Below are 26817 nucleotides of genomic sequence, written 5' to 3'. Positions count from 1 at the left end.
GCATACGGAGATATCAATACAAATCCAATACAAATGGCACTGTGTTTTATCTAGCTCATTTCTGTATTCCCTGCTGGTCGGCTCCAGTGTCCCCAGCTTTCGTCTCATGAGATATCTTTGCCCCTTGTGTGAGACTTACCACGTTTACAACACACACGTAATGATGATGATTACTAACTCTGCCACCGCGAGGAGGGGTCATGTGACTGCCGACTCGTCGTGCGATTGGTGTAATGTATGTAATCTGGATAGGGGGGCGGGAGCGATGTGTAGAGATAAGTGCCGGGTTAAGGCTGGGAATAGAACGAGCTACGTATATCGATTTCAAGCAATTGCACATTTCAAACGGTGGGTTTTCTTTTATCTGAGGATTTGCTTGCAGCTATTGTAGAAGCCTCATTTGACAGATATGGCAGTTCAAATCTTTTTCTATAGGAGTTTGAAGTTTGTTTACATGATCTGCAAAGAGCAATATGGCACCATAATGCACGTGGCAAAAAACAAAAATATTGGGCGAGATCTCTGTACAGAAACTGGACCTGTGCCTCTAAAGAAGACGTTTTACATATCTGTGCATACGTTTTAATTTATCCAATTGGTAAATATATACTACAGTTAATTTATATGTATTTTAAACATATAGGACCTTTAATCATTTCTCTATTCATCATGTTATTAGGCCTTTATACTGGGAAGTAAATTTGGTGTTTACATCCCTTAAAGGAATAGTTCACCGTTTTTACATAATGAGATATGTTCTTACCTGAGCTTAGACGAGTTGATACGTACCTGTCTGGTCTTTGTGTGTGCCCTTGGAAGAGCGTGACTGAGGGCACGCACAAAGACCAGACAGGTACGCATCAACTCGTCTAAGCTCAGGTAAGAACATATCTCAGTATGGAAAAACGGTGAACTATTCCTTTAAAGTTTTTGATCAAATTCCTCTCCCCTTTAACCAGAAAGACCTTCTTATCTTGCAACACGAGTAGAGCAAGAACAGACTTTTCCAAAAGTAAATGATGAAGCTCCTTCCCCTCCTCCTGATTGGACCGGCTGGTTCACAGGAAAAGCTCGTCTCATTGGTCGACGCGGGAGGATACTAGACTCTGATTAGTTGCTGAGATCCAGGAAAGAGGGACTTTACAAAAAATAATAAACATATATATATTATTATTTATACTTTACATCAACATGCAAGACCAGGTAGAGGATTTTTCACATTTTTAAATAAATTGTAAAACATTATTACTTCCAGACTATGACTTTAACAACAGCCTAATCACATGTCGCAACTAATTAGTATAATTCATGCATATCAGTTGCTGCGTGAAAAAATACTTTTGCATGTGATTATCCTCAACCAAGGATCAAACCACATTTTCTGTCAAATTCTGGATCTTCTGGAACTTCTTTTTCAAATGTTACAATTAAGTGTCATTTCTCCAATCAGCTCCAAGTAAATACACAAAGACAAATCAACAAACTCGTCCAGCTTCATGAATATTCAGTTTCATCAGATTTCTTTCCATTTAAAAGGATTTGAGGAAGTTTAGCTACATTAAATATAATAATGTGCAGACACATTTAAGACGCACAAGAGTAACACACTTTTACTTTTAGAAAAAACATGGGAGCTATATCCTCATATTCTGATCTGTGTTTTAGTCTGCTCCAGTGGGACTTGACTAATGTTTTCTTTTGGGAATTGAACATTTACTTTTGAAATGTCTCTCTAGTCTATAAAAGTACATTTTGAAATAAGCCTTTAGTTTTTTTTTTTTATCCGACTTGAGGTCTTGATTTATTTAGCTCTAATTGAGAGCTTTAAGAATGTATGAGAGCGAGCTGTGGTTTAGGAGTGTAGCTTTATTTTTGTCTGTTCAAATCTCACGTGTTCAAGCTCCACTTTTTTGGGCCGCATTTAGAAACCAGTCAAACTGTTCCCATGAGTAACTGGACTACAGAAGGAAAATGCCAACAATGTTATGTTGCTGTTGGTTACTTATTGTAAAGAGTTATTTTTTTTATTTTTTTTTACAAAGATGTGTTATTGACGTGTATTATCACTTTCCGCAATTCTTTTATAATAATAACTGCAGAGTTCTTTTGATCACGATTTCAGCTTTAGACTAATTTAATGTTTGAATCAACAAAAATCTGTGGGCAAACAAAGTATTTTGCACATGCACACACACAGCTGTCAAGTCCCATTTTGGCAGAAAAACTACTGCATTTCATCCCTCTTTCCCGCTATCCTCCCTTATTAGTATTATCTTAAATCTCCCGTATTATTACTACAACAAGACATTTCACTGCCTCTCCAAGCTGAACTCTGTCACCAGCCTTGTGAGATGCCACCTGCAGCAGCCTGGGTGGCAGTTGTGGCGAGCTCAGCAGCTGTCAAGTGTCTCGTTTTGGCCGGGAAACTAGGTATGCATATAGTCAGTGTGAGAGAATCAAAGTCAAGAGCTTGGCAATCTGGATTTTGAGAAGCGAAACTTGAAGGGTGCTTTAAAAACGTGAATTGTTTTTGGATTGGGCTGCGCGAGTTTGGGAAAATGTTCAGAGATTTTTCTAGTGTAATTATTGAGATTGTGTTAAAACAGTACTAAGTCACTTGTTTACCTTAATAAATCCTTTGCGTAGTCCCTCTGGGGGTAATAGAAGTGTTGATGGGATGATTGGGGTGTCTTTCATCTGGCCAGAAAACCACAATTGCAACTTCTCTGCCTACGGGTTGGAGGCACCTATACACACTAATGGAATCACGCTAACAGGCTAACAGGCAAAGCTAACTGCGGGCTCTCTCCCTTTGAGTTTTCTGTCTGCGTAGTATTTACGCTCACGGACAATTAATGAGTAAAAAAACGCAACAACACCTGCAGTGGCGCTTATGGCCTCTTGAGGCATGAGTTACTTGTACTGCTTTAACATAATTCGTGTTCTGTTCACATTTCTACTTTTACTTTTGAGATAAGACTTAAATATGAACAGCTCAACTAATTCTAGAATCCTACGCATTTGTAAACGCCTTTAACACTCGGACTAGAGGATTTTATGCTTAATAAGAACCCAAGGAGAATAATTTGAGGTTTACAATAAGTGTTGGGGCGTTATAGTACTCAGATTCCGTTTTCAGAGTAACAGGTAAAGTAATGAGTTAGTTTTGCATTTGCAGGTAATCTAGTACTATGATCTTTCTCAAATCAACAACGTCGCTAGTTTGGGCCCTTTGCTGCAGAGCTGCTCAGACTGACAGTGCAACAAGCCAGTGCTACTGTGCATGCGCAGACTGTCCTCCAAAATCAAGTCAGCAACATGGGAGTGTTTTCAGCGCGTTCACATCGTGGAAGTACTTACATTATTTGGAACTTATTAGCGAAAAGGACAATACAGCGCTGGTGGCGGAGCTAAAGAGGAAAACCACAATGAAGCTCGCCCTCGCCTCCCAAACGACACACTTAGCTTTTGGCCGTATAACCTTCTATTGTCATACACACAGTCATGGCTGGTAATGTGGTTGAGGAAAGCTGTACAATTAATCTAAATCAATATTATATGTTTGCATGTTCTTTTTGTTGTAAAACTGCACAACTCAGTTTGTGAAATGAAGCGTTCTGCATTGGAAAAAAATTATGGCTATGTGTAGATGTTTATTAGTGGTAACGGATGAGTATTCTAACGCGTTCCTTTCATAATAAAGTAATGTAGTAGTAACGCTACGAGCTAGTTTTCCAGAGGAGACCCGAGCACTGTTTATAATTAAATCCAATTGGTTAAGTTGCAGCACAGATGCAGCACTAGATGTGATACATATTGCAGCGTTCAACAGTCGCTTCAAGTACAATTAAAAACCAAAGCTGGACGTGTCACATATCATCAGCCTCCTACAGCATAAGAGCTCAAACAGTGCTGCATCTTTTAGTTATGTCCTCAGCCAATTAGAAGTTTGTTAACCAAAGAAACGTCTTCAGTCAGCCATCTGTCTGAGAGCTAGGATTTTATTTTTTTTCCTATTTTCTAACACTCTTAAAATATGACTTTTGCAAAATACAAAGTGCAGGTTTTTAAGATCTGTACAAGCAAACTGTTTCCAACTAAACAGCAAGCTCACATGTGCAGGTATTTTCCAGTGTTACCATTCCTCCGCTGGTCTCCCTCCATCGAGACAGGTGTATTTCATGTGTCGGCGCGTTGTCTCTGAGGCGCCGTTTTCTAAAGTGGTTTCCTGCTGGAACAGTACCCCCCGGATCAAACGTCTCCATAAAACAACACCGACTCGCAACACATAAAGACGTGGCAGTTCAGAGCAGGACTCAACCAGAGCAAACAGCGGGCGCTTCCTCTGAGATCGAGGATCTACGGCTCCCTCAAAACAAACACCGGTCTACAGAGACAGCGCAGAGCCGAGGGAGGCAGCCGAGAAAACATAGTCATGACACATTGTTTACCGTGGATTGTGGGGTGCGGCAGTGGGTCGAACGAGGACACATTTCAGACGTCTCTGTAAGAATTAAACAGTAACAATGAAATACCGGCGTTGGAGCTGGTGTAGACTTTTACTGGGGCTCCTCCTGCTGGCAGCTGTAGGAATAACAAAAAAAAAACTTTCAGTTTCGATTTGCAGTGGGGTTTACAGCTTCAGCATGAAGTGATGAACACACTTTGAGCGCTGAATGGCTGAGAACTGACATAATGTTGGATTAATTGGACACTTTCTGGTTTTGAAGTAGAACTAGCTAACTCATGCCTCTAGAGGCCATAAGCACCACTGCAGGTGTTGTAGCAAGTTGCGTTTTTTTACTCATTAATTGTCCGCTGACAGAAAAGATAAAGGGAGAGAGGGATATTGTACATCCAACTACACAATAGAGATAATTTTTTTCACTCAAACTTGGCTGTAAATACTGTTTAAGTGGCGCTAGCCCACAGTTAGCTTTGCCCGTTAGCCTGTCTTCTTTGTGATTCCATTTGTGTTTATTGAGGCCTCCGACCCAGAGGCAGTTGCAATTGTGGTTTTCTAGCCAGAGACACCAGGGGGAGATGAAAGAGCCTCCCATCATCACATTAACACTTGTATTACCCCAGAGGGACTACGGAAAGGATTTATTAAGGAATCAAGTCACTTAGTTCTTCTTTAACAATGACGGTTTAGTGTATCCGGGAAGTGTTGGCACTGTAGTTGACGAAGAAACAGGTACGTCTATGACGAAGGAACAACGTTGTAACATGGTTTAAAGCTTAAACAAAGTCAAAAAGTTAGTCAAATTTGAACTATTAGTTGTGGTCCAAACCCATTCATAACTTTTCTTATTTGTAATCTTCACAGGGATGTGTTTAAAAGCATTTTTCACAACTTTTAGGGAGCAAAATGCTGGCAACAACCAGCCTGTGAGCTCACAATCGATGAAATGCTTTGTAATTTGATCTTTTTTTCCACAATAGCTGAAGTAGGACAAAACTGTTTTCTTTTTTATCCGTTTTCTCCTTTCAACTTTGAACACAAAGACTTCAACAACAGTCAGTCATGTCATTGGGGACAAGTGAATGGTTCCTTGATGCAAGGAAGCTTCAAGTGTCCAGAACAGGTAGAACAATATGCTAGTTATCTACTTTATAACAATAGCGTCCTCATTGCTCACAGGTTTCTCTGCTTGTCCATTCGTCCTGGCCCTCAGAGGGATTCCCCACCGCTCCTGCTCTGTCATAGTCGCGGTTTACATCTCCTCTGCCAGTGTCTCCCTGCACAACCGCGTGAATGCGTTGCGGATGACACACTGTGGCGGAGCGAGCCCGGAGGAGAACCGGCTCACCGCTGACCCACTTAGAGGCCGCTCGCTGCTGCAGAGAAGACGCAGGGAAAGTAGGACAGACTCGGAGCAACCAAACCGGCCCACAAGAAGATGAAGAATTTAACGTCTGTATCGCTCTGCCCCCAAAACTTTCATACAGGGGGGACTGATATTTTATGACCTACTTCTGAATTGGACATCACTAAAAAAAACATAATGAAGAGGGCGGATATGTTCACGCACTTAATCAGAGGTTGGTGGTTTGATCCATCATGACAAGTGCATTTTGCCGTTGTATTTTCTTTGGCAAGACACAAACCAAGAAGTATCATCGATTCTTAGTTATTTGTTATTGAGTAAAACATGTAACTGTGTTGAAAAGCCATCACATGTACGACCAACAGCCAGATCTTTGAAAAGAAAAAGTAAAGAAAAGGACATTTCCACTTGAATAAGTTCAAATGCTGAACACAAGCCGCACCAATGACCTGATTCTAATAGACACCTTTCACTGGCGTTTCCAAAGTGGTATAAATGATTTATATGTTAATCCTGCTGACTCATGTGTGGCCTGATTCTGTCCCATCATATCAGTGAAAGTCTTCACCTAAAATGGTCCCCTCTCGCTCTCTCTATATCCCCCCAGACAGAGTTGGTCTTAGTGAATGATGTCTGAGCCACGCAGAGTCCAGTGTTTTTATTGTGTCTGGAGCAGTGGGCGACCGCAGTAGCACCCATCCCCAGAGCTTAGATTGAAACTCCGGGCTTGCTGTAACCCTTTATCATTTCTCCCTGTGTTGTGCACAAATGGGGGTCTGAAAGGCAGTGTGCCACTTTCAAATAGAAGAGTGCTTGACCATTCTGTAGAAGCGCACAGTGCCACGTTTCCAGTATCTTCATGTTTCTAAATGTCACTCCATTAGCATCCTAGCAACAGGTCTTCGAAGAAATGCTAGGAGTGACACTTATGAATGCATTAAACCAATGGAGAAAAATAGCTTGTGTTTTGTGAATGGGCGGTAATGACGTATCCATTCATCCTCCTCCAGCGATAAAAGCGAATAAATCCATTTTCCGCCGGCCCCTGAATGCAGCACCAGCTTCATTTGACTAAAATATATTCAGTAGACACCTAATATACTACCGTGAGTCACCAGCGTGCTGTGTCGATCACCTCTGAGTCACCGTGCCTGTTTGCTTTCATTTATGCGCGGTGTTACTGTAGGTTTAGCACAATGTGAGTGAGTCAGGCTCGGGTCCAAGAGCATGTGTGAAGGGAGGAGATAAGAGGGATGAGAGAGATTTTTGTGGGTGTTAGATTAAAGCTGAAACATGTTTACATTTCCTTGTAATAGGTTTTGTTCAATACACCACAATTTGTTGCCATCATTTCGGAGCACCTTTATGGGCAGTGGACAGTTTCTGAGGGAAAATTCAAACAGAAAAAAAAAAGCATATGTCGATCTTTCAATGTTAGAGGTTGGATAAGCCAATTTGCATTATTGATCTTGTTGAGTCCCCCCTGATCAGGGACTTAGGGTTAGGTTTAGGATAAGTAAGTAAGTAAGTAAATGCATTATTTGTCAATGTACAAGTGTACAGTGAAATGTGTTCAGGTGTTGTTAATCCAGGCCACCACTGTTGGTCAACCTGACTATGTTTTTGATCATAGGAGAAACTATAGTACTGCCTTCAGTTTCCTCTGATCCTCTGAAATGGTGCACCGCCTCCTGTTTCAGAGCGTGGTGTCCTGCACTGTCACCTCCACCTAATCCTTCCTCATCCTCCTCCACTCCACAACAGTCTCTCACCATCTGCTGGGAAGAGCGTAGCAGACAAATATAATCCATCTTATTCCCCAGTCAACGAACATTAGTCAGAACAATAGTAGGAATAGAAGACTGGTGTAGCCTAGCCGTGAGACTTGCCCGGATACCTCTTCGTTTGTCCCTTACTTGTTTCCTGTAGCACCTCTTGTGACGCCTCCACTGTGCTGCAGGTGTGTAGGGCTCTTGGTGCCTCTTCAGTGTTTCAGAAGAAGACATTTGTAGGTCTCAGGGGTTAGGTTTATGATTAGGGTTTGAATGGCAAATGTGATGTAAATTGTGTTTCACTCACACAGATCTTACACAAACTAGAAAGTCTTGGCTTTCAAATGAGGCATCACACTGGCATATAGGCTGTAAGCTCTCCTCTCAATACGCTTTGAGATTTGGATGTACATAATTGCTAACCCTAAAATGGCAGGTAATAGGTTAAAGTCTACATGGCACCTGGGGTTTTATTGTCAAATTGTACAATTGCATGTCACATGAACGAGACCTTTTGCAAAGTAAGGATGCACTCTCTCACACTTGTCCATCCGAACAGTGTGCGAAGTATGTAACCCGTGGTTCACTGTGTAGTGTGAGTGCAACTACACCATGCAGGCACAGCATGGCTCTGGACTTTGGCCCGGTTGGAGGAGGAGGGCTGTATTTCTCAATGAACAAAAGTGATAAATCTCTAGTAGTTACTTGTGTCAATCCCGCCGTGCAGTGATTACCTCCTAATGAATGAAGAGAGCATGCATGAGCGGTAGGACGCTATTGAAGCTTCTTGTAGCCGTTGCTGCTCCTCATGTGCAAATTAGTCCAAAACTTGACAGAAGACACATCCGATAGACTCAGCACAGACTTGCGTTTGTTCTTTCTTGCCGATGGGGTTATTCATCCAACCTCTCTGCATTAAACGGGCTCGCTCTTTGCCCCGACGTGTTAACAAACAGCGTTTTATGTCTTCATCATGACATAATCAGCGGGCCATCAGGGGCTCCTTAATCTTACTTAGGCACGTCGCGGTTCAGATGGACAAGCGTGAGGGCAACCTACATTGTGATACACTTTGGAGCAGGGAAAAAAGGAATATTCTTTTTATATCTCTTGTATCTGAACAAATTCAATCAATCTTAGAACCAAAAGACACTCCAGAAAAAGCTAACATGTTCCTAGCCTCAAGTGTTCAATCATTTGGCCTTAGACGTGGGACTATTCTTAATCCTCCAAGAATGAAATGTCTCTATGAAATACTGTCTTTGCTCCACTGCAGTGTGTAGGAGATATTTATCACAGACGAGTTCAGATCTGACCGAAGTTGATAAGACACATTCTTATGGAGAAATCCTTCATCCTGCTTCTGATTCCGATGATAAAATATGTATGGAAGGAGATATAGATGAATAGAATAAATGAATGAAGTGAATGAATATTTGTGAACGTTGAAGGCTTTATAGAGGTTGAGGAGGTTAATGTTTCTGGCCGCTGTTGTACAAGTCTGTATCTGCTGTGGTCCGAGCACCAAAGTCCATCCATTAAGCAAACCGCAATTTAGACCTCACCCATTTCTCTGCGTCTGTTTGAGGGGAACGTGGCCCATTCGTTAGAGCAGTCTCTATCAGTCCACGTACAAAGGGAAACGAAACATTGTTGGAAAAAGCCGGAGAAGACAGCAGCGCGTTGAGCAGATAAGATTCAGAGTCTGAAATAAAAACACTGACATGAAACAAACTCAGCAGAGGAACAGGAAGTGATTCTGGCGGAGGTGAAAAGTCAACGCGCATCAAACCGGGGCCAGGAACAAACCGCTTAAAAAAAAAAAAAAGGAGATAATATACAATTAAATATTACATTTCCAGTCTTTATCAGTGAAAAGGATTTGGGTAAACAAAAGTTCTTAAGCTGTCAATGGTAATAAAAGTGTTAATACATCCATAGATCTCAAGTATTTTCCAGAGGTATTTTGCAAACCCGGAAGACAAGACGCTAGGGTTCAGTTAACACTGCCCCCTCTCTCCAAGCGAATGCACCCATGCAACAGTAGCAGTAAAAGTAATATATCTATACCACAGCAATAAGTGAAGTTACTTCACAATGCAGTTATAAGCAGTTTACATCTGCAACACAGCATCATAAATGGCTAACACACAAGCTAACACGAGTTTTGATTGGCTCACCACTCTAGTCCATCGGGTGTTTACATTATGGGATTTGTGTTGGTTATAAAAGTTAATCCACTTTGATTCTGGCCAAGGTTCACCAAGTATCCATCAAGAGAGTCACTGACAAACACTATTTTGGTGATAGTCGCTGAATCCCGAAGAGAAAATCCAACTTCTGGTGAGTGGCCTCTTCTTTAGGAAGGTTGAAACAAAGTCCTGTCCTTTCATAGGACAGGACTTTGCGCTTTTCTCCTTGACATTATTGTTAAGTGAGCAAAAAGAACAGGTGTCCAGAGTAGGTTAGAAAGAGCTCCTTCTTCACAACTTTCAGTGCAAACATGACATCTGTTCAGACGCTCAGGGGGCGCGTTTGTTTTCCCTGCAGGGGCAGCGCGGACGTGTCGGGCACTTCCTTTTTTTTTTTTTTTTATTACTTTTTTTCTTTCATGCAACATAAATAATGAAAAGCTGTTTATATGAATTAAAATCAGGCCGTAAGGCAATACATTACAGACGTCGAGCACTTCGGTTTGACACTATGACGTACAAAACGTCCCCAAAAAAAGTGTCACAAGTCAGTCGTTCACCAGGAGAGGGCGGAGCGGCTGATCAGACAGCAGGATTCAGGAGGATTACTTAGACATGTGTGAATGAAGCCAAAAACCACTCTGGGAGTGTTTTCAATTACAAATTGTGCAGAAGTGCTAATAAATCCTCAAAAAAGACATAACAAGATAAGATAAGACTTTATTGATCTCACAATGGATAAATGCATTTGTTACACCCAGATTATTGCAGAGTAATGTTGACTGTATAAACTTTGTCCTCTGCATTTTGACCCATCCTTCATTACTGCTGTGTGAGTTGTTTTTTTTTACCTCTAATTTAAATTTGCTATGGTTGGCTTTGTCTCCCTGAATAACTCACTCCAGTTCTCCCCAGTGACGTGCAGTATTCGTTTTCTGTTCGCTGTGAGGCTATTTTTAACTATGGCCTGGACATCCCACTCCTGCGCAAATATAGCGGCCATTCTCCAGACACACGTTTGATAGATAAGACACGTAGGAAGTAGCTGACGCAATTATGATCTATTATGAGACAAAGCAGCAGTAAATCGTCTTTCAACATTGATTGGCCTATCTGTTTACTTATATCTGATTAGGGCTGCATTATTCTGACTTAATTTAGTTTCATATTAGCATTGTTTTTTTTAGTCCATTTGACCAAATTCAATGACTGTGATCAAATATTACTCTACTCGTCCTTTACATTTCATTACTAGTCCTTCTATATTCCTCGCTCCGCTGCTCTGCTCTGTTTATCGCCGTGTTCCTCCGAATGACTTGAGCCTCTGTGTGGAGGTGTCTCAGTAAAATATGGTCCATGTGGACACCGACTGCAGTCCTTCACGGTGCATTCGCTGGCTCAGCTGAATCCCACGACAAATGAACACCGGAATGATGCTGAACCCGCCATCTTTTCCCGGTTTCAATATGACAGGGCCTATCCTCGTGTGACCTGAACGGTGCAATGGCAACTTTTGTGCAAATCTCATCCATGTGGTTTTATTTTTAGAGGAGAAGCGGTAGTTTTAGATTACAGCAGTGGGTCCACATATCTATCCCCGTGTTGATGACGGTTTATTGTTTATTGATCAAGAGGGATGAAGCGATCGTCTCAAAGGCACAACCGTAGCATGATACAAATAAACAGGACAGTTTCAATCTAGCCAAACATATACTGTACATAGATATTAAAACCTCTTAACCGAGCGCATTTTCTCCAGTTCAGCTTTACCCAACTGGAGCTTACAGCCGATAGGCCAGTGTAGCGCCTCATTTGAGAGCTAAGACCTACAAAACTGATCCAAGATTTTTCCTCGCATTGTCTCCACTTTTTTGGTCACATTTTGGCCATGTGTTTATTGCTTTTTTGTCGCTTTATTGTCACTCTTTCACCACTTTTTTGTCGCCAGCTTAGTTGCCTGGTACTCGCTGTTTGTCGCCCGTTTTGTTGCTTTTTTTTGCTGTGTTTTCATCCAAGTCAAAGTGGAGAAAATATGCTTGGTTAAGGCGAGGGTTATTAATGCTGCGTAACATTATTGGGCAGCCGTTAAAAAGCTACCACAGCGAGCAAACCCCTCCTGCATATTTTCACCTACGCAAAACAATGTCAATCTTAAGCACACAACATCCCGCGAACCGAAGGGGTCAAAAACTGAATTTTACGGTCAGGACATTAACTTCAAGAGGACAATCAAAATGGTGTTCACGGCAAATGATTCCCCATAATGTTTATGCGTCTGCGCTGGAGGAGCTCGCAGCTGTTGTTTTGGATCACTCTGAACATGAGGAGGGAGAGAGAGAAGAGCCGGGAATAACGGGGGAAAGGGCTGAGAACAGCACCGTGGACGGAGGCCGCAGTACTCGTTACATCCAGCAGGGACAGAGCTGCCAGATCAGGACCGTAGACAGCGACATATGATGTTCTATCAGTAACACCTACACAGGGCAAAGAGTAAGCACAGTAATGCAGCACGGACGGACTCGTTGCTGTAGCTGTTGTGCTCGAACAGATCCTTGCATTTTTACTTTCAAAGAGACAGAGCGAGCGCAGCAGAGGAATACAAACCACTCTGGCTCTAACTGGATTCATCTAGTTTCCCCCTCCACAGTCGCACCAGTAATACTACAGTCTGCAGAGGAGCAGCAGAGACAGGCTCGCTCTGCTGCAGAGAAAGCAATAGTAGCAACAGTAGTACAAGTCTCTCATTACTGATTACAGGGGCGAAAGATGATGCAGGTTTCTGTGTATTCCTTCAGTCCCCCGTCTTTCCTTCAAATGGAACAGTCCAGCCGTAACCTTTTCCCTCACTCCCTCTCTCTCCTTTCTAATGTGTTTATAAGGATCTCTGTGGCTCTAATTTGTCAGAACAATGGTGGCAGTGTGTAGGCGAAGTGTGAGCTAATCTTCTTCCATTCTCTTTTCACACACGCACGCGCTCCTGATTGTCCCGTTTATCTCGGACAAATGTGGATCACTCTACAGTTGACGTGTGTGTGGCTTTTTATGGTGAGAGGCTGTAAGAAGCAAGCAAGCGCCACACTGTCCCGGTTTGTAAATATTGTGAAAAATGTTATCGTAAAGTGAACGTACGCATAATTAGAAACCTGCTTTTGGGCACCGCTGCTGTTTTACATTTTATCCTTTGAATGTACGTGGGCACATAGAGAATACGCCGCTCTCTGAGGGAGCTCCTATGTGGCTTCGCTGGCAGCTGGGGGAATTAGGCGGATAAAGATGCAAGATACAAATACCATTTTTAGCTATAACTAATCTATGGCGCCATAACGCACATAGCATAAGTGCAAAATGGCTCAGATTGGGTCCAGTGATAGATACAGACAACAACGCGTCATAATAAGGGGCGTGGCCTAGCAAGGGGAAGAAAGTCAGTTATGGAAATGTTTTTTTTTAGATGTTTTCTGGTGGACAATGAGTGTATTTATTTACACACAAATAAAATATAGTCAAATTCGGATCATTGTGAATTTTTTTGCACTAAGTAAGTTAAAAAAGTCACGCAAGGTTAGCCATTAGCTTGTAGCATGAAGCTAACGTTAGTGTTCTCTGTTATTTTTGCATTCATGGGCTTTTGAACCACTTTGCTCCTCTCTATGTTTCTGTATCTGTATTTGGTAGAAAATACATCCATATTATAGCATTTGTTGAAGTAGTGGTGGATCAATGTAGGTGAAAGAGTAGCCTAATGATTGGATTTTTTTCCCTCTAAGTTTTTCCTCTTGACTGCAGACGTTATTTAAGTGTTCAGTACATACAGAACGCTGCTGCTCGAGTCCTGTCAAGAACAAGGACATACACTGGCTTCCTGTCACTCAGAGAATAGAATTTAAAACAGTTCTGCTTGTGTACATCTCTGACACGCAGTGGCGGGCCGTGGGGTTTCAGTCAGGGCCTTCCATAGCAACCTGAGTTTACGCAGTCAAACACATATAAACTGATCGACAATAGGCGTATGGATATAACTGCGTTTTTGGATGGCACTCAAAGGATGTATCAACAACGCAAACTAAAGCAGCGGAGCCTCCGACCCCAAACAAAAGCAAAAACCTTCGGGAACACTCGTACTAGTATATGGAAACATATGACAGATGATAGGCAGAGACGAGCGCATTTTAACGTGGAAACAGGCGGCTGTTTTTACGAGATGTTTTGTTGACAGAGCGAGACATCAGAGGTCAACTCAAACGCAAAATCCACCGTAATAAAAAAATACTAAACTTGCACTTTTTTTTTTAGCGCTCGTAGTCTCGTACCTGTTGCCTGCCCGAGTCCCAGGGCAGCTGACGTGGGGAAACCCTTCTTCTTCATTAGGAAGGGGCGCAAAATATCCATGATAAGTAAGTCCACTTCATTTGGCCTCGTTCGGACATTTCCAAGAGGAATATCTGTTTATCTTGGTTACTTCTGATTTCCTGGAAGGCCTTGCCCAAGCGCGGTTACATTAGCAGTTTTCCCAGGCAAAGAAAACGTAGGGGAAGCTTCTGCACTACTGCAGGCCCTGGGGGAAGTACTCTCAATGTACATCGAATTCTGATTGGCTGATAATTCTGTCAGTCACGCTGGGTGTCAATCATGAGTGCGGCCTGACAACACAGGGCCTGCAGAATCTGTGGAGCAGGCCCTGAGGAGGGGCAGCTCACCAGCGGTGTTTAAGGCACTTTTTGAGTTGGAAATTACAGTTGCACATCAACAAAATCAATATAAGCACCTGAACTGTACATTATATACAGTAAATAAATTAGAAATTAAATATACTATTAAGACATTTTACACTCTTTTTTCTTCATTTGACAGGATTAGGGTTAGTTTGGTGAGGTGACGTCATTTCCTGTGGAAAAGTAGCGCTCCACTGATCACATGCCCCTCCATCGGCTGTGTTCAGACCCTTCTCCTTGACTGTGGCCTCTTGTGGGCGTTCGCTATGACGCCATCTGTATTTATGAGCAAAGACACTGATTCGTACAAATCAAAGTACTCCTGAAGTAGAAGAAGCTATCAAGGTATGCAGCCTGTTTTATGAAGCAAAATACTACCAGCTAATTTTTATTCAGAAATACTGTTACAACGTGGTTAAAATTCAAAATTGAAAAAGGTGATTTTGCACGATAAGATGAATAATTCTGACTTTTTCTTTTTTTAATAGTGCATACTGTAGTTCATATACTCCAGTAGATTATATATAATGATATACTCCACCTATCTTTCCAGTTGGTTCAAAATTACTCTATTTATTTGCTTTATCTTTACTTAAGCATTTCCAAATCACTTGCTTGCTTACATTTGAGTGTGCTCCCATTCAATTAGGAGGTCCAACAATTGGCCTGTGAGCTACGTGGCTTGTCAATATTCAGTCAATGGCGACAGATAACCCTTCCGGAGCAAATGACTTCTTTTAACCTTGTTTTGATCAGGGCTAAGCACGAGGATGGGATCGAGGAGCAGGGGTAAAGAACTGGTTTCAGCACCATGGACAGAGAATGTGTGCCATATCCAGCCATTGAGAAGAAAGGGAGATAGTAGCAAATACAGCTTTCTTAGTATATTTATCGTGCTGGGTCGTCTGATTGTTAAGTTAAGTTAAGGTTAAGTTTGTATGTTCACCACAGGACATTTAAATCTCCAAAGTTAACTATTTTTCGTACCTTGAGATGATATTATTGTGACAGAACTGAACTTTCACTTATGTAATCTATCCACCTTCTCCTGCCAATAAAAGAGCCCTGATTGAGATTCACATCCACTGCGCGCAGACTATAATTATGGTCATATTATCATGAGAGGAGCAGATGAAGCTAACGTTAGCCGCCGAGCTAATTGTCAGCCCACACAGGATTACACAGCCCCAGCCTCGCAGAATTTTCTGTATGAGACAGATAAATGGATTTTCATCTCTCTGTGGCAGTGACTAAAAACCACAAGGACCTAACACGAGCAGCCATTTTGTTTTGAGCTGTAATTTCACTTCGCTTATAAAGCCATGACAGTATTAGCTAACTAGCTTCAGTTTTTGATAATAGTTTTAGCACTACATTTCGCTGAATTGACATATGGTACTTTTGTGGATACATGACAGGCCTTTGCTGTAATTGAATTGCACTCAGGGAATACGCACAGCCGACGTCAGCAATTACTTTTATAAGTCATTTATTTCTTGGTCTGGTCACAATTCAGAAACTACAATGCACCACACAATGAGTGTGATGGTTGGATACCCAGTTATTTCAAGGCAACCTAAACAACCTAAAGCTATTGCTATTATTAAAGAGGCTATACAGAGTTAAAAATGTTAAAATTATGTATTTTCCTCCCCCTACATGTTCCAACCATGTCCTAATGTGTAGAATGAGCTCAGACCTATTCACCACAACTGCCTCTAAAATCCCGCTCAGAAAGATTGCAGTTACGCGTATGACCTGAGGTGGCAGTAGTGAGTAAAAAGTGACCAACTTGCATCCAGTCCCTTTAAGTTCTTTTTTGTTTTGTTTGAGCTATTCACACGTTTGTGGAATCGTCCGCGGTGACTATTCGTAGTCTTCCTTTGTCAAAAACACAGAGAGTAATCTTATTCACTCTGGTTGTTTCTTCATTTTGGGAAAACAATAGTGATGGGCGAGTGAAGCCTTGTAACACTTTGAGGCTTTGAACACTGACATCTTGTAGACAAACTTTATTATCGTGACTTCTCATAAACAAGACTGAAGCACCAACACAATCATGTGGAAGAGAAGTTTCAAACAGACGTGTGGCAGTTTTATTATTTGTAGCCTGATATTGATGTTTGATTAAATCAATCATGGCTGATAAATTAGAGTCATTTTCTTTAACGTGGGTCTGTGCTTCACGGAGCTCCAGTGGGCGGAGCCTCAGTCACCTGCGGCTCTGCTGCTCAAAGGCAGGACATCAATGCGCTTATCTTTTTACTTCATTCAGTCAGAGCTGATTTTGGCACTATTTGCTTCAGATGTCGCTCCTTACGTTTCCCTCGCCTGATCACCTCCACGCCTGCTTTCGTATCTGTTCAAAAGAAGGACTTTGTAAAGAATAAGAAAATACAAAATGGCTGGGCACATGAACGCAGTTAAATGGGAAATGGAGGAAATACCACACATGTATTTATCTATAACTAATGATTTACATCACTGTATAGACGAGGAAACATCCGTTGTTTAGCGCCTCGCCGCTAAAGGGAGCTCAGTGAGACGCTCTGAGCAGATGACCCGCTTTGTGACACGATACGCAACTCAGAGAATGAAGCAGTTTTCGAGACAGTCACGTGACCAGGTGTTACTGAAAGAGGCTCCGACACAGTGTTTCGAAGCAATCTCGGAGTGCAGAGTTTTTTGGCCATCACTAGAAAACAATCCGTATTGTCTTGATTTTAGCTGAAAACACAAAAATGTCCTCCATAATTTCATCCATCACCAAACCTGTTCTTCGCTCTTCAAACAGCGTTCATCATGGTGCAGTGGATTTGCTCGCATGCCATTATCAAAAACTGAATGCTCACTTTAATGGTGTCATTCCCACTGCTGTCTGCTCCAGGCCAATTCCACCGGCCTCAATTATACTTGACATGCTCATTTTCATATATATAATAATTCCTACAAATGAATTAGTGAGGCGTGTTCCTTGATTTGAGGCGTTCTCCCTTCGTCTCCTTCTCTTTCCCTTTAAAGGTCAGTGTGGTGTGTGTGCTGAGTCTGACTCCTCTCTCCTCGGGACCATGTCACTGTGTACACTAATACTTCCTCTATGTGTCTGTCAGTGATGTGCGGTCAGAGGATGCATGAAAATAAGGCCTGTTTGAGCTTAAAATGCGGCAGGCCACCACCGTGTATACGGCAAAGAACGCAGTCAAAGTGCACAGTCAACAAGTTCGTCAAACTACATGCCGAGTGCAGCTCGCATCTTCTTGCAGTTTTGTTGACTTTATTCTGAGTCTTTATGCAACACTGTGTTTCACTGCAAACCTTTCCGAATGTCACTGGTGTCTGTGCACTTATGTTCGTATATGATGAAGCGCAAGATGATATTTCAGTGCTTTTGACCCTGAGTTTGTGCTGACTCTGTTCATGTTGCTGAAGTAATACATACTGCTGCTGTTTGCTGGAGGCTCACACAAAGTATATGTGGGTTGCTATTTCGCATGATAATTACATCCTCATCATTTTATTACTTTAAATACTAAAAAGATGATGTATTCATAGTATTACTGTAATCAGGTTTATAGGAATTATATTAGTGTAGCTACAACTAAATATTTTTCCCCCCCAAAAAGAAAAAAAAGGTAAATCAACAAATACCTGTCTTTAGAATTGCTTCTGATTGACTTTGTGTTACTCTTTTCCTCTCTTTGCAGCTTTTCCCCAGTGTTATTTCGGTCTCATGTTCTGCTGACAGCTCAGTTAAAGCACATTTTCTCTGGTTCTGCCCCGGACCGGAGTCTTTTTATCGTGAGGTCTCTCTCTGAACTCCTGCCTCCGTCTAAATGTCACAAACGGCTGCTCTTTAAACTCCCCACTGCTTCTAACATGTTTCAGCCCACGCTGCTGTTCTCCTCTGCGGAAGGATCTCGCTGTGGGGTTGAGGGGTTTGCTTCTTTCACTAATATCTTCTTTATCCCCTGTCGCTGCATCTTAAAGCCTGTGCCATTTTAGACCCGGCTTTTCCTTCCGCCATTTCTGTGCTTTGTTGCGTATGTGAATAGAAGAAGGTGTTAATACCGATTGTTGAATGTGTAGTAGTTATAGTTGGATTTAAATGAGCTAATGTAATCAAGATCTTCTCTTAACTTCCTTACCTCCTCCTCCATCTTCAGGGCCTGAGGTTACCCATAATGCCCCTGTCCAAAAGCCCCCCCTTCCCCCTGCACTTCAAAGTCCACACTTCAAAGTCCTCAACGCTCTCAAAAGTAAAGTTCAGATCAGAGTAGGCTCTGATCAAACTGCGCTGCCCCCTGCTGCTCTGCCCTGGTCACTGACAGAACTTTAGAACAAGATCAGCTTCTCTCTGCAGGGGAACGGCATAAAGAAGAGATCACAACGAGATAAGAGGGGACTTTAGTTTTACTAGAAGGAAACGACCACACACAAGGGAAAATTGTTCTGTTTTTGTAGATTTGACTTGTCTGTTTTGTTATCAGGGTGGCAGTCAATTAGCTTTTTTTAAATGGTGTCAGTTCAAGCTGCCAATCTTTACCTGTAAAATGTCCAGCCTTATCTATTGATTTGAAATCGTTGTCCATACGTGCGCTGTCACCAGCCCAACATGGCAGCCCACAATCCTCGACCTAATGCTGTAATGACTGTCCCTCCCACCAGTCACATAATGTATATACATTAGCCATAGTCTGGGCTGTGCTCGTGTGTAGGGGATAATAAAGTCGTTGAGGACAATGGCACTGCACAACGGCTTTTACTGCTGGTTATGTAATAAAAGACCCTCTATAGACTCATAAAAACAGAAGAGGAATATTAATTTTGCACATAATGGACGTGTAACCTGTGTGATTATGTAAGATTTACTGTAAAGAGATCAGGAACCAGCTGCAACCAATAGGATCATGTTGTTTATACAGGTTGATGAAGCGTGGCAGAGCTTATAGGTACAGAGAATACTGTGCAGCTTTGTCAAGTGCTCTTTAAAAAAACATGAATAACCACATTTTATTGAACTACACATACATATTGACCAACAAAAGGCACATTTTAAGCTTTTACATTTGGTAAACAGTGAAAATGCATAACACAGTGTAAAGAGGAACCCCATTCTTCCCTGTCTTACTTCTCTGTCTCTTCACTCTCTCTCTCTCTCTCTCTCTCTCTCTCTCTCTCTCTCTCTCTCTGCCTCTCTGTCTCTCTCTCTCTCTCTCTCTCTCTCTCTCTCTCTCTCTCTCTGTCTCTCTCTCTCTCTCTGTCTCTCTCTCTCTCTCTGTCTCTCTCTCTCTCTCTCTCTCTCTCTCTCTCTCTCTCTCTCATACCTTCTCCCGCTTTAATCTCGATGTTGTCCTCCTCTGTCTGATTTATCCCCTTCCCTGGTCTTTACAGCAGCTCCTCCTCCAATGCTCTTCCTTCATTTCACCTCACTCTCTCTTCCTCCCGCTGTAGCAGTTATTGCTTTCTGGATTTATTTCTGTGTCTTATTGACAGCAACCTCAAAGTCTTTTTACAGTCTTCTTCCGTGCGTTGGTTTTCACTGCTCATCAGCGTAAAGGTGATAATTGGTGTCTACAGCAGGAAGGAAATGAGCTATTATTATAAAAAGGAGAAAATGTGTTAGAGTGACGTGAAGATGAAAATTAGCGTAGTCCGGTCATTTTGGATACATTTTCTGACTCGGCACAGCCAAACATGCAAGGCTTGTAGACACGAAGTAGCACCCATTTCTACTAATATAAAAAATACATACAGTATATTTGACCCCATCCATCCATCCATCCATCCATCCATCCATCCATCCATCCATCTTCTTATTCCACTTGTCCGTTGCCGGGTCGTGGGGGCAGCCGTTGGAGCTGCACCAGCCCCTTATGGCTCCTCCTGCAGGTGGTGGGTCTATGGGAGGACGGCCTCATGGTTCTAACCGGACCTGTTGGACCCTACCAGGGGCACAAGGCCCCCGACGACTTAGCTCCAAGGATCATGCAGGTTCTCAAACCCCTCCACCACGTTAAGGTGGCGGTTCCAGGAGGGGATATTTGACCCCATTATTATTAAATTCATTGAGCTTTTAACCACAACATTCCTTCTGAACAGTTCACAGCACAATTGATTTGTTAGCATGCCTTTGGCTAATAATTGAGGCTTGCATATTTTTCCCAAGAACTGGTTTCTAGGCGATGTCTAGTGAAAATGCACCGTATGATTTGGGGGGAAAAAGAAAATCTTGAAATATATCAATTCACATATGATAAATGCACTTTTCATTTTATCAATTTATTATACATGGACCACAACCCTCCTCCACATCTTCACCACAGCATCAGAACCACCTCCACTTCTCTATCTCCACCAACAAATCTGTCATTCATTTGCCCGTCACTCTACCTGCAAGGGCCCAAGCTCCAAAGTTTACTCATTGAATTAACTTAATCCTTGCACCTTTCTCGGTATAATTTAGTCAGAAAATGATCTGGGGGTTGATGCATTATTACTGTGGTTATCTCCATCAAGCTGGAACTATAAAGGTGGGCACAGACTATATATCTACGCAAAGTGTGTGATCAGCAGAACCCTGACACATCATAGGCCTCATTACAGCGTCTGACCTCAGAGACACTTTTCAGCGCCAAACTGATTTATGGCTCCTTTTCCACGCCGACAGATCACATGATTCACTGACCTCTGTGACACATTCATCTCTGTCGTGTTGGAATGGCACCTGTGAAATTATGTGCCTATTACGATAAAAATGGTTAAGTTTGCATTAATGCAACAAAATCTAAAAAACAACTCCCCAGTTTTTACACACAAATAAAACTATGAAAAGTTACAACAGCAAATTGAATAAACATGTTAAGCTCCTTGCAGCTAGCACCACGTATGTGTCCAGCATAAAACCTCATCCACTTACTTTCAGTCAATAATCAAAAGTGATTGAAGTTACGTCTATATAGGAAAAAGGTCAGGTGACTGAAACCCATGAATATAAAGCTCTGTGCACAGGACAATACTTCACTAAAGGAAACCTCTCTGGTTGTAACTGTAAGTGCTTTAGCCTTGAAGGCTTCCGTTAATATGATGCTAACAAATGGTAAAACAGCGCCACAATCTACTATTTTCTAATGAAATACACTCAGCTTGACGTTTATTTAAGTTTTTTTTCTGTTCATTAAATCTTATTTTATTTGTAACCTACCTCAAAATGGGGACAGGATTTACCCTACACTGCCCATCAGGAAGTTAGCCGAAACATTTGCAGAGCCTTTTTATGAAAACAGTATAGTAATCAACTGCAAGCAGTGGATGTTCAACACATACTTTCTTTGGAAACTATTATTTTTTTTAAAGCGAAGAAAAGGGGTTATAAGTTCTCTCAAGGTTACAGCACCCATGAATACTTACAAGAACAACCTGACAGTAGTAACCGTAATCTTACCCTTGAATTTATGAAAACGCATCGTTATATAACACTTTTTTAAACAGAAATGTACTTGTTTGTCAATCACACCAACTGTGCTCCATTGGTCCTGGAACAAACAGCGGATCTGGACTGAACAATAATCAACAGATGGCAGTAATAAGTATTCATGAACTTTTTAAACAACCCTTGGAAATGGACTTCCTGTTTTTCCTTCATAACAACTAGTCACTGATATTGAGAGAAAGTGTACATGTGTCTACAAAGACTGCATTTCCTGATTCATTAGCCTATACAGTGTGTCTCAAAGAGCTATAGTAGCGATTAGTTGTTCACTTCCCATCAGGCCTACTAAAGTAGAAGTTAAAAAAGGTACTCCAGTATGACTAAATGAAGCTCAATTTTCTCCAAACATAGTCCAGTAAAATGTAACTTGATACTAACCAGCTCTCCGCATTGGCAAGGCGGGGGAAGTGTCTTGCCAAGTGCCCATATATCAGCAGTGTTCGTAGCAGTAGCAGTACTTCCAAAATCCAGTAATCACTAGTGGTATCAGTAACAGAAGTGGCATTAGTGGCAGTTACAGAGCACAGTAGGAGGACAATGGCATGTTGGGTATAAATAGCCGCGCTTTCTGTCTCCCTCTCCCCCTCAGTGGAAGATTTAAGTTAGACAAATGTGTGTAAGAGAACAGAGAGGGCTGTAGAGCAGATGAAGTGTGAATAAGAGAGGGATGAGTCACACCAAAGAGAGAGACTAGTCTGCACTTGGCTTCTGTATTAAAAGTCTATGCTGCCGGTTTGGGGGTTAATAGTTGCTCAATTGGTTGTTTTCCAATTGTAGAATGTATTGATAGTGCACACCGAGGAGAGAGCCAGTGTTCCTGTATCCACTACATGGTATTTTCTTCATAATTTTCTTAATAATTATCATATTTCTTACTGATCTTGATGCATAACCTCTGCAGAATGATAATAGATATGTTAGCCCGATCTAGGTTTGTTTGGTTGATGTTATAGTTGCTATCAGAGATATGTAATAGAACATTTTTGGTCAATGTGAGTAGTGTGTCTCATCTACCCTGGCAAGCGCTTTGATTGTAGGATGATCCAATCACAATCGTTTGTAGTGTGTCATTCAAATGCAGGAGAGGCTATTTCTTATCAAATACCTGCATCATTCACAGCGACCTTTGTATTTTTCACCTGTGATTTATAGCTCCAGTGCCTCGCCTGTTGCTCCAGAATGCCCTTTTCCTTTGTACTCAAACTATTTGTATATGTACAGTATATAAAAAACAGTTCTAACCCACTATTTCGAAAAAAAAAAAAAAATGACAGCTTGATTGATGTTGTAGTATTTTATGTAACACTGTCGTCAGTTGTGTATAGTGCTCTCCAGAAAAGGCTTGTCCCAGATCCACTCTCTCCCTCCCCACTCCACTGACACCGTATTTGTTTTGAATGTAGGTTAAGTGCTGCAGCCAGGGGGCACTGTCAGAACCAGGGCACTTTCACTGAGCAGAGGCCAACAGAAGAAGAGAGTCCAGTGTGTGAAGTCTCAGTGCGGGCGGTGAGCAGATGGGGAGAAGCACAAATGAGTGAATACAGTGGACATAAAAGGCTGTGGTGGGCATAGTGTCAGACGAGGCATGTGAGGTTATGTAATGTATGACTATTGAAAAGAGTGTTGGCTGCAGTAGTGCCCTACATTTTTATATCTACTTTACCTTACTTTATTTGTTTATTTGGAGAGGACAGTACACATTAAAGAACACTCAATACAGCTACTTTGTGCAAATGCGCCAGATTAAGCCATGGGCTACTACCTTCAATGAAGTTTCTTGAGTCATCTTCTGTACTCTGTAGTTGAAGTGTCTCTTATCGCAGACACTATATAGACCACAGGGAGTAATTTAACTTGGCCCAGTCCCTCCCCTCTATAAACGGCTACTCTCACCTGTAGGTAAACATCTTTGTAGTTCTAAGTCCTAACAACCTAACCCACACCCGAGTTTCAGTCTGAATGACCCTACTTTCAGCTGGTCACTGCTACTTACCTTTCTATTGATCAGGTGAAATCTAAACCCTCCATTCCTCTACTCCAGGAAGGGAGAGTAGAGCTGTTCAGACTGAAAGGTGAGAGTTAGGTTGTTAGGACTTAGAATTCCAAAGACTTAGAACTACAAAGATGTTTATATAGTCTGCGGGCTGAGCTGAAACTTTTGTGTTGCTGACGAAGCCTTTTGGATGAAGAGTACAGAAGATGACTCGACAACCTTCACTGAAGATGGACAACTCCTGTACGACTGAGAGCCTACACAGACATACTACATTTTTATACTTAAACATATGTGTGCAGTATATATAGGATTTTATACTACCTTCCAACATGTTAAGCTGTAATGGAATGAAGACTTTTGACATCATACTTATAATAGTTTGATAGTTTATAGTATATACTGTTGTAGGTCTTCTAATCTAATGGTCATTGGTTCAAATTCTGGCTCCAACTGATGCATATTTTGCCATTGGACAATAAGAATGGTGGTGAGAGGGACCAATAGTGCAGCCTCATCTCCATCAGTCTACCTCTGGGCAATTGTGGCTACAATTATACCGTTCCACCAGGCATGGGCAGCAATGAATAAAGGCTAAAGATAAGTTTGTAAAACGTAAGCCATTATTATTATTTACACCAAGTGACTGCCTTTGCTTTTCAACCATATCATTAGATTTATGTTGCGTCCTGACACAGCGTAGACAACTTGTAACCCACTGTTCCTGTTTTGGCTACATCTTATATTTTTCATCAGGTCCTATTGCACAACACATCAACAACAACAACACATCTTCTCAAACCTCTCCCCTGATTCATATTTGTTTGCTAACATGTTCCATCAGCAGACCGACTGTGTTTCCTTCAGTATGATTCGGGCTTGAGCGTTGGTGCGTTGAGTGAAGTGGGGGCTAATAGGAGTGCGCTGCAACTGTCGTCTCTGCCTTGGCCTTTTCACAGGAACATGTCAGTTCTGCTTAGCTGGCTCTGCCTCCACACCCAACCAAAAACACATCTGAGAGTCCGACTGCGTGCGTTTAATTCGCCTCACACTGCGGCACAGATTCTCAGCGAGCACTGAAAATATGTCAAATAGAGTCAGCGCAATCATTGGGGTTCAGGAGGAAAGTAACAATGGTTGTTGTTTATGAGTATCTAGATGTTCTAAATATAATTGCTGTGTTGAATGTCTTTCTTTGTAGTTTAGGATAAATACTGTTGGAACCTAATTTGAGTTTGTAGTTTTCCTGGTCTGCAATAGTCAGTATCTTTCAAATGTGGTCCAAGGAAGGAACAGTAGTGAACTGATAATGGATTAAACATAGTACATGGGGAGGGACATAATAATATTTTAGTCCCTGTCATAGATGTTCCCTTTTACAGTGATGTTCTGCAGACTTCTTTCAAAAGCATATGTACCATTTTAAAACTTAACAGACCCCTCAAAAACTCCAAACGAGGCACACTTGAATTTAATTTGGCTTCTTTAGCCATGTTCTTGCCATGATGTGACAACACTCATTTTCCCTCAAGAACAAAATTACAACTTTATTTTTTCTAAATCCCTCGCTGTCTTTTCTGTCTTGTCTTTCAGAAAAAAGAATGGCTCTGCCTGAACTGTCAAACTCAGCGGCTCATGTCGGGAGGCGGTTTGGACGAGCCTCCAATGCCAGTCCCTGTACCCTCGCCCAAACACCAACCCATGGGCTCCCCTCGTCACCAACCCTCTTCTGGACCACCATCCTCTGGGCCTCCTTCAGCCCAACAGAGTCCACTACACAAGCCTCCCACCACCCAGGCACCGGGGGCTAAACTAGGGCAGAAACAACCAACGCCCACCGCTGCTAAACCTGCAAGTGAAACAAAGACGAGTACGACCACTGCTCCGCAGATGACCAAACCAGATGACAAACCTAAGACTGAGACAGAGAAGGAAAAGGAGATGAAGAAGAAAGAGCCAATCACTCCGATCAAAGATGTCAAGAAATCCAAACACTATGATGTAAGTTTAAACTCCATATTCATCTCCTTAGTACTTTCATCTTAATGTGCATTATACGGTAGTCAAACAGAGGCTCTACGTATGCCCAGAAGTACAGTCCAAAAGTACACTGTCTCTCCTATATGACCTGGTTTAACTCAGGTTTAGGAATGATTTATCCCTGATAGGACATGTTTTATTCTTGGTTTAGCCCATGTTGAGGGTTAATCTGATCCTGAGTTCGACCTTGCCTGAGTGGTTCGAATTTTTTATAATCTGTGAGGTGAAGCTCCCATTTACAACTGGTTTGTTTTTGTTGAACGCTTAAGAAACACTATTTGCTTCATCACATTAATGCTTGTTTCAAAGTGTCCATCACAGGTTGATGGGTTCATGCATGCTACAGCAGCTTTCTTAATTTGCTTTTATAAATTTGCTTTTTGCTTTTAAATCTATTAAACTTCCACACTTCAACTGTACAGTATCATTGTTGCAGTATAGCAATACATAGGTTTGATTTTGTGACAGTACAGTTAACATGACTAAATGTACTTAATCTATCTGTTCACAATCCCCCAAAATTGTATGTGTCCCCATTCGTGTTTTTCCCTGTTTGATTTTCCTGTTTTTGTTGGAGAGGCATGTATTGATTGGGTGCTGCAGAACGCTGAGACTGCAAGTGGCACCGAGCATTGAACCTGGAGGACAGACACAACCAGAGCGAGTGAAATAAGGCCTTTTCTTAATAAGCGGCCGCCGCGAGTCCCTTTTGAAATATGGAGAGATTGGCAGGCTATCAATATGCTAAACCCAAGGCCAGACAGAGAAATGCTGCTCTGGGCCTTTTC

The 26817-nt window shown here is 41.9% G+C and overlaps 1 protein-coding gene across 5 annotated transcripts in view; it reads left to right on the top strand.

Annotated features, from left to right (window-relative positions):
• bsna (bassoon presynaptic cytomatrix protein a) overlaps positions 1-26817 on the top strand; it is a 93763-nt gene that overhangs the window by 45332 nt on the left and 21614 nt on the right. For all 5 annotated transcript variants that reach the window (XM_079557526.1, XM_079557523.1, XM_079557525.1 and 2 more), the window contains exon 3: positions 25583-25990. In XM_079557526.1, the coding sequence (XP_079413652.1) occupies positions 25583-25990 (408 nt within the window). The remainder of the gene's footprint in view (positions 1-25582; positions 25991-26817) is intronic.

The sequence above is a fragment of the Gobius niger genome (assembly GCF_951799975.1).
Source record: "Gobius niger genome assembly, chromosome: 6".
Lineage (NCBI taxonomy): Eukaryota > Metazoa > Chordata > Actinopteri > Gobiiformes > Gobiidae > Gobius > Gobius niger.
This window is presented reverse-complemented; position numbering and strand designations above follow the sequence as displayed.